Consider the following 8,610-nt stretch of genomic DNA (forward strand, 5'->3'; position numbering starts at 1 on the left):
ACCACCCCCATCCTGGCGCCCCGCCCCGCCCCGTCCGGCCCCGCCCCCGCCCCTCCCGGCGCCCCGCCCCGTCCGGCCGCGGCCTCGTTCCTTACGTTCCCCACCCCCTCGCCCCCCAGCGCCCCGGACCCCCGGCTCCCGTCTCGTCTGCTCGCAGGGTCCGGCCATGGGCCCCGCCGCTCGCCCCGTTCTGAGGTCGCCCCCGCCGCCTCCTCCGCCGCCGCCGTCGCCACTGCTACTGCTGCTGCCCCTGCTGCCGCTCTGGCTGGGCCTGGCGGGACCCGGCGCCGCGGCGGACGGCAGCGAGCCTGCGGCCAGGGCGGGGCGGGGCGGGGCCCGCGCCGTGAGGGTGGACGTGAGGCTGCCGCGGCAGGACGCTCTGATCCTGGAGGGCGTCAGGATTGGCCCCGAAGCCGACCCAGCACCCACGCTGGGCGGTCGCCTGCTGCTGGTGAGCGCAGCCGAGCCATTTGGCTCCGCACCCAGATCTGGCCTTCATCCTGGACCAAGCCCTAGCAGTGCAGCGCCCCCTCCCCAGGCTGCCCAGGCCCCAGATTCCGGCTTCCAAAACCCGAGATCCAGATGCTCTCCCCTTCAAACTCGCTTCCAAACCCTGGCCTTGAATCCTCCGTGTGTCCCCTCTTCTTCCCCCTCCTCCCTCTGCCCATGGTCCTTTGCCCCACAGATGGACATCGTGGATGCTGAGCAGGAGGTGCCGGTAGAAGGCTGGATTGCAGTGGCATACGTGGGCAAGGAGCAGGCGGCCCAGTTCCACCAGGAGAGTCAGGGCAGCGGCCCGCAGGCCTATCCTAAGGCCCTGGTTCAGCAGGTGCAGAGGGTGTAGGTGGCAAAGGGGGCTGGAGGAAGGGGTTTCAAGGCATCTGCTAGAGCCAGACTACCATGTGGGCCCCTAAGGAGCTTCCAGAGAAACCCTGGGCCTGGGTGAGGCAAGGGCCCCCAGTTTGTAGAATTGAGTCAGTGGAAGCAGGGAGGTGGGAGGAGGCCAGAGAGTCAGGAAACTTCATCAGGCTCTGAGAGTATCAGATGGGGAGTTCCTGCCCAGGGTCTGGGGGCAGGCCCTTCCTGCTAGGACCAGGGAAGGCACAGAATCATTGGAGTCCCACAGAGCATCTGGGGGAATGGCAGGAGGAATAAGAGTTTCTGCCCTTGACCTCAAAGAGTGTACAGCCAGTCTGTTCAGAGGAAACACCTGGTGCAGAGCCAGCAACTAAGAACCCTGTCATGGGTGGTGAGGCAGGTGTGTGGGCAGGGTGCCTGCTAGCTTCTGCCTTTGTCCCCTTGCAGATGCAGAGGGCGCTCTTCCTGGGAGCCTCTGCCCTGCTCCTCCTCATCTTGAACCACAACGTGGTCCGAGAGGTAAACGTGTTCAGGCAATGGGGGTGTGCAGGCCAGGGAAGAGGGGACCAAGGCCAGCTGACCTTCTTGTCCATTAACAGCTAGACATATCGCAGCTTCTGCTCAGACCAGTGATTGTCCTCCATTATTCCTCCAATGTCACCAAGCTACTGGAGGCACTGCTGCAGTGAGTTGGGGTTTGGGTTCCAAAGGACTGGGCCTGGGAGCCTGGGTACTGAGGGGTCCCTGAATCTGCCATGGTTCAGAGGTCTCAGGACCAGGGATTTTCTTGTTGACCTTAAAGCTATAGTCTCTTAGTCTGAAAAATGGGTGAGGGGACTGAAAGAAGATACCAAGGCCTGGAGCAAAGAGACAGCTCTAGGGACAGAGGGGAATTGGCTCTAGCAAGGAGGAAGCTGGATTCCTGATTGATGGGTTCTTTCTGGGACTTGCAGGCCTCCCTGGCCTGGCTGATACAAGAACTGGAAAAACCAATAGCCAGGAAGGACCTAGAAGCCAAAGCAGAAGGGCTGTGGGAGGGTACTTGGGGGTATCCTTTTTTTTCTACAAGGCTGGGGTGGATGGGTCTGGGCCTCTCCTCCCAAGAGTCCTTCCGTCTGGCCCCTCTGTGGCTTTCCCTTCCAGGAGGACCCAGGCCACAGCTGAGATCACCAACGGAGAGTCCCTGTCAGCCAATATCGAGTGGAAGCTGACCCTATGGACCACCTGTGGCCTCTCCAAGGATGGCTACGGAGGATGGCAGGACTTGGTGTGCCTGGGAGGCAGTCGGGCCCAGGAGCAGGTGGGTGTCTGGGGGGAGGAGACTCAGGTGGGGCCACACACATGCCTTGTCTCAGATCCTGTGGCCTCTCCTCGCCTTGGTGACCAGGAGCACTTCTTCCACCTCCCAGGGCTGAAATGAGTGTTCATTGACATGGTGGGTGCTCCGTGCAGTGCCTGACCAGGGTCATGCACAGTGTCAACTACTACTGTCATGTTATTCTCCCGCTCAGAAGCCCTCTTTGGCTGCCCATTGCCTACAGAATAAAGCTCAGACTCCTTAGTCTGGCTTTCACAGCGCTCCTAATTACTCACCTATCCTTTATTTTCTAGCTTTCTCCTTCTATTCTGCATCCTGTGCCATTTACTGGCCTTCACACATACCCTGGTTTCCTGCCGCTAGGCCTTGCCCATGCCTGCTCTTTTTCTCCGTCTCCATATGTCTCTGTCTGCCTGCTTTCTTTGGAAAGTTTCCCTCACAACCTCCGCTCACTGTTCCTCTCTCCTTCTTCTAAATCACAGCAGTGCCTTGTCAAGCCCTTCACAGGGTTCTTAGGACAGGCCATCCTGTATATGTGTTGGGGAATGGGTGTCTCCTGAAGGCTGGGGCTATGTCTTACTTATCTCTGGATTTCTCAGTGCTGGGCATCGAGAGGGTTCAAAGGTATTCCATCCATAAGCATTTCTCGAGTCCCTACTCTTTGCAGGGCAGGCATGTCCTGGTCTCCTGGTGGGCAGCCTCCGGTAGATGTTGGTGGATGTGGACCATGCGGGGCAACTTCAAGTCAGGCAGACTTGCAATTTTAGCTGAGTGATCTCAGGCTGTGTGTTTAACTTCTCTGGTCTCATATCCCTCGCTTGTGAACCAAGGCCAGCACACAGCCACAGGGTTGTCAGGGAGTCGTGTACATAAAGCTCGCAGTGGGCATGGAGCAGATGGGCAGGTGCTGCTACCCTGAATATCTTCACTGTTAGAAGTTCCTGAATGAGTTAGCAGTCATCAGATAACTTTTGAGATCTTAGGACACTTAGGGCTCCATGAGAAGGGCTGTGGAGGGTCCAAAAGACCTGAGACATCTGGGCTCTGACCTGAAGGGCTCAAAGATGAGCAGGGCTCTCTCACACAAAAAGGCCTCTGCAGTTCAGCCCAGCTTGTGGTATTTACTGTTTGAGCAGCAGGAACTGAACCACAGTTCTGTGAAGGAAAGGAGCAGCCACTGGGACTGGTAGAATGGAAGGGCTTTCTGGAAGAAAAGGGAGCCCCACCATATTTCCCGCTGGAGGGCAGCCCACTCAGACCTGTGGGTGGGGCAGACATTTGGTGAAGGGCTGTCAGATGAGAGGAAGTGCCTGTAGAAAGACTGGAGATAGGGAAGGGGCAGGCTGGGCAAGGGGCCTGGAGCTGAGAATGTACGCAGTCTTCAGGTCAGTCTGGCTGGTACAGAGGGCAAAGCTGAACAGCTATGCTGCTGGCCACGGTGGACCCATACAATTGTTGGCTAGCCATGATAGCTGAGGAATCTTAAGGGTGGCTGAAGCCAGCTCTCAGCCCCAACCCCAGGGCCTAGTCACCATCCTTCCAGCTTCAAAATCCAGAGCTACAGCACCCTTGTATCAGAAAGGTCAGATGAACCACTCCCTTACTGCTCAGATGGACAGACCCTGCCCTCCCTCCTCACCTGGGGGTCCCTAAGATGGGCTGAGCCTGGGGAGGCTGGTCTCCAGCCTGCAGCAGAGCTCCAAGGCGGCCATGCCCTCCACCCACCCAGTGCTCACAGGCTGCTCCAAAGCCTGGAAGTCCAGGTTCCACCCTGGAGAGCTTACACTGCAATGGCCATGGAGTCCTGCCACGTGTCAGTCTGGCTCAGCAGGGTAGCTCCAGCCCTGGGCTCCAGCCCTGGGCCCCATCTGGGGAGGAGATAGGCCATGGCTGTCCCTCTGCTGGGTTGAACACCAAGCTGATGGTGGGCATCGGCCCTTGGGACACAGCAAATGCATCTGAGCTCAGCCTAAGGCGCTGGGGAAAGCTTCCTGGAGCAGGTGCACAAGGGAGACAGGGACACAAAGACCACAGGGGAGAGGGTGAGGAGTGGGAAGCTGGGGCTCACTGACCTCTCTTGATAATGGTCTCTTGGGTGCCACCACTGAGCAAGATTAACATCTTGTAACACTAGTGACACCGAGCCTTATCCAGAGTGGTGTTCTCTTTTGGTAGCAAATCATTTCTCGGCCTCTCTCCCCCAACATGATCATAGTTGAACTTCATTGTTGGCTGAGGAAGAACATGATGGCAGAAAGCTACTAGGAATGCAGAAAGCTTTTAAATGAATGCTTTCATTCCTCCTAACATATCCAAAGACCCTGTGAAAAGGTGAGCCTGCGTGGGTGAGCTGGCTGGAGTTTGCTTACTCTGCTGCATCATTTCCTGAGCCAGCTGTTTTGTAGTCCAAGTCCAGCTGCCACATTGCTGTGGGGGGAGTTCAGTCAAAGTCACTGTGTGCCCCAGAACTCTGAGGCCCTCAGGGCACTCTCAAAGGCTGAGGCAGGTCAGATGTGGTTCCCTCCCACCAGCGGGACCACCAAGGGCGGCGGCAAGGAAGTACACACTAAAGAGTGTGAGGAGGGCTTCGCTGGGCAGGGGGAGGCAAGTGGGAGCATTTGCTTAGCCCTGGTGGTCAGGGAGAGTTCGGGAGCAAGGGACTTCCAAAGGCATTAGCCAAGGGAAGGGGTGAGGAAGAACAGGGAACATGAGAAGAAGCAAGGAACAGAGTGGGTGGAAGATCTAGGGCCTTGTCAGAGGGCTGCTAGAGGAGTTTGGGTTTTCTCCTGAGGGTGGGGGCAGGGGGTGGGGGCATTGCAGGGAAGAGTGTCCAGCAGGGGTCCTCCATGATCAGTTTGCAGGTGAGATCCTTGTGGCTGTGGGAAATGGGCTAATGAGGCTTGAGCAGGTCACCCAAGGAGTGGTGGGACGGAGGGAAGGGATGCATGAGACTCCTAAGCGTGAAGCCACAGGGGACCATGTGAATGTTCTGCCCACACGGAAGTGGGTAAGTGATGGCGCTCAAGAAAGTAGACCAGGAGAAGTGTGGGTTAGGGATTGGGATGGGAAGGTGAGCTGGGGAGGGGCTGGGGAGTCTGTAAGGCTGCCAGAGAGAAGCTTCCAAGTATGCAAAACATAACTGAGTTTGTTGCCCAAGAGAGGCCTGGGCTGGGGACACATGTGGGTCCCCTCAGCTGCTGGACGAGGAGTTGTGTAGACAGCCGGGGGCAGACCCTGGAAGCACACAGATGGGAGGAACAGAGGCTTCAGAAGAGGAAGCCAGGAGCCTGCAGGGACACAGTGCCAACGGACCTTACCTGCCTGGTCCTTTGAGCGGATTTACTGTGGGAAGAGTGTGGAGTGGCCCCAGGACCCCTGACACTCTACTCCCCTCTCCAGAAGCCCCTGCAGCAGCTGTGGAACGCCATCCTGCTGGTGGCCATGCTCCTGTGCACAGGCCTTGTGGTCCAGGCCCAGCGGCAGGCGTCAAGGCAGAGCCAGCGGGAGCCCGGAGGCCAGGTGAGAGCCAGCTCCTGGGAGCCCCGGTGCCCCCAGACCTCCAACCTACCCTTTAACTGTGTCTGCCCTCCCCCAACAGGTAGATCTGTTCAAGCGCCGCGTGGTGCGGAGACTGGCATCCCTCAAGACCCGGCGCTGCCGTCTGGGTAGGGCAGCACAGGGGCCCCCAGAGCCTGGTGCTGAGACTTGCGCCGTGTGTTTGGACTACTTCTGCAACAAGCAGGTTAGTGCCCTGGGCAGGGGCCAGCCATCAGCTGACCCATGATGTCTCTCACTCCACTCCTGAGAGACCCCAGAACCATTCCGACCGGGCCCTTATGCTCCCAGCCCCTGCTATAATTAGGAAAGCAGAATTGTGGGCGGGGGATAGGCCACAGGATTTTCATCATTTCCCCAGCTCAGGTGGGGGCCAGGCATCCCCACTTGGAGGCTTGACTCTGGGGCCTGAACTCTTGCCTCACCCCCTGCAGTGGCTCCGGGTGCTGCCCTGTAAGCATGAGTTTCACCGAGACTGCGTGGACCCCTGGCTGATGCTCCAGCAGACCTGCCCTCTGTGCAAATTCAATGTGCTGGGTAAGCACCAAGGGTGGGGACCCTTGGCTGGCTATATACCTGCTTCCCACCTGACCCTTCCCTCCTGTTTTTTCCTCCTCTCCTGCAGGGAACCGCTACTCAGATGATTAGCTGCCGCAGCTGGGTCTCTGCAAGTGGGCAAGGGACCCTCCCGCCTGCACCCTGGCCCTAGGCCTGGGCTCGTGGAACACAACAGCAGATGGACGGGAAGCTCTGCCGGTGGGAGGAAGGATAGGGGCCTCCCCTCCTGGGGGGCAAGGCACCCCATCATATTTGTACTGGGAAGGAGGGACCACAGCCCCCAGTTAAGGATGCAGGGTCTGGACCTGCCAGTCAAGAGGGAGAAGCCACTTTGGGGCCCTTCTCTGCCATCCTGGCGTGTCTGTGTCTGCCCTCCCCACAGACAGATCCCATGACCCAGGGTGGGAACCCTGGAAAGAGGGTGTGGGGCAGCACAGCTGTTCCCAGGGCTCTGGCAGCTCTCTGACCTGCCTGTCCAGGTATCCCTGGGGGCTGAGGCTGCAGTGGCTGGCCAGGCTTTATGCTTATTTATTGGGGTTTGGGTTGTGGGAGGAGCTGTCCAGCCTTGGGGACACCTCTTGGTCAAGGCTGTGATGGTCAACCCAGAGAGGCCCCTCCGCTGATACTGCCCTCAGCCCTTGGACACTGGGAGCTATGAGTGCTACTGCCTGTCCAGCGGGGTTCCCTTCCCAGGCCTGGCTGGGATCAGAGGCCTCAAGAGCCATCAAGTCCTGTGCTTCTTGGCCGGGCTATAGGTTGCCGCCCAGGATACTTGAAGCTGCAGGATAAATGTGGTGCATCTTTTAGGGGCAGCCGGTTTTTTTAGATTTGGTGTAGGGGGGAGGTTTAATATTGAAGTAAACATGGATATATTTTAACATAAGCTATCAGATTTGTGTGGATGTTTTAAGACAGAAGAGTCACTTTGGGCTCTACTGTGTGGAAGGTGGATTCTAAAATGGGCCCCAAGATCTCCCAGCCCTCCTGAACATCCCCTGTTATAAACCTGCAACTATGAGTCTAATGGATTTAATTCCCATGATTAGGTTATGTTATATGGCACAGTTGACTTTAAGGTAGAGAAAGTATCCAAGAGGGCCTAACCTAACACGAGAGCCCATTAGAAGCAGAGAGTTTTCTCTAGTTGATAGAAGAAGAAGAAGTCAAAAGTTGAAGCAGGAAGGGCATTCAATGCATGAGAAATTCTCTGTTGCTGACTTAAAGACAGAGGGGGCAAGGAAGACAGACAGCCTCTAAGAGCTAAGAGTGGCCCCTGCTGCCAGTGGCCAGCAAAGAAGTGGACCTCAGTCCTATAGCTGCAAGAATTGGAATTCCTCCAACAATCAGAATGAGCCTAGGAATGGGTTCTTTCCCAGAGCTGTCAGAAAGGAATGTAACCTGGCAGATATTTTGATGTGAGTCTTCTAAGATCCTGAATGGAGAACCCAGCCACAGGGCCTGGACTTCTGACCTACAGAACTGTGAGCAGAGGGGAGCTGAGCTGTGACAGGTCCTCCCCCTGGGGCCCATGCCTCCTACCTCAGGGATCCCACCCCAAGGGCTGGCTCTCACCTATAAGGGACAGGGCCAGGGCATCCCAGGACCGCCGGGCTCCACAGAAGCGAGAGTTGGGCAGACAGTGGCCATGCCAGTTGAGCTACACACATGGCCCCTCTCAACCCTTCTCTGTAAATTGAGGCACACTACGTGCTGGCCTCCTCACCAGGGTAAAATGTCACAGGAAGCTGAGAGTGCCTACCCTGAGAAGTCCTCAGTAAGGCCTTAGAGCTTATCCTTCACTGATGAGGTAACTTAGGGCAGGCTGGAGGCTTCGTGAGGAAAACTGGACCATGGGCCTGGTGTGGCTGGTAGCATCTATGCCCAGGTCTTAGGAGACAGGCCTGGGAAGCCAGGGCTTGCTGGGTGTCTGATTAGATGAGGCCTTGCCCTGCCTTCTAGGAATCCAACCTCCTGGATTTAGAAAACGCCTACATTTCTTGAAGGTGAACAGATCCTCGGTAAAAGGAGGGCTGCCTTTCTTGGGTCCTTAATGTCCTCATCCCAGATTCAGAGCTGGGGCAGGAGGTCCCAGGCCCAGTCTGGGGCTGGGGAAGGCTTCCCTGCCCTCTGCCTGCTTCTGTGAGCCCAGAGCCGGGACCCTGTTCTCTTACACCCTTCTGCCTCATACATCCTCACTGGGCCCACCTTGGCAGCTGCTCTCCTTCCCTGACATACCCCCTACCCTGACCTTGCTCTTCATTGGTAGGAATCACCGACTCCACATCACCCTTTTGCCCTTGCTGTGGGCCTTTCACCTGGCC

At 57.3% G+C, this 8,610-nt stretch overlaps 1 protein-coding gene across 1 annotated transcript; it reads left to right on the plus strand.

Moving 5' to 3' along the window:
* Positions 1-93: 93 nt before the first annotated feature.
* RNF215 (ring finger protein 215) lies at positions 94-7,172 on the plus strand. The gene is made up of 9 exons (XM_003994789.5): positions 94-451; positions 686-829; positions 1,306-1,377; positions 1,458-1,543; positions 2,002-2,158; positions 5,576-5,695; positions 5,775-5,918; positions 6,166-6,268; positions 6,357-7,172. Exons 1-9 carry the CDS (start codon positions 167-169, stop codon positions 6,377-6,379), a joined length of 1,134 nt encoding a protein of 377 aa, XP_003994838.4. The 5' UTR covers positions 94-166; the 3' UTR covers positions 6,380-7,172.
* The last annotated feature ends 1,438 nt before the right edge of the window (positions 7,173-8,610 follow it).

The sequence above is a fragment of the Felis catus genome, chromosome D3, assembly GCF_018350175.1.
Source record: "Felis catus isolate Fca126 chromosome D3, F.catus_Fca126_mat1.0, whole genome shotgun sequence".
NCBI classification, from domain to species: domain Eukaryota; kingdom Metazoa; phylum Chordata; class Mammalia; order Carnivora; family Felidae; genus Felis; species Felis catus.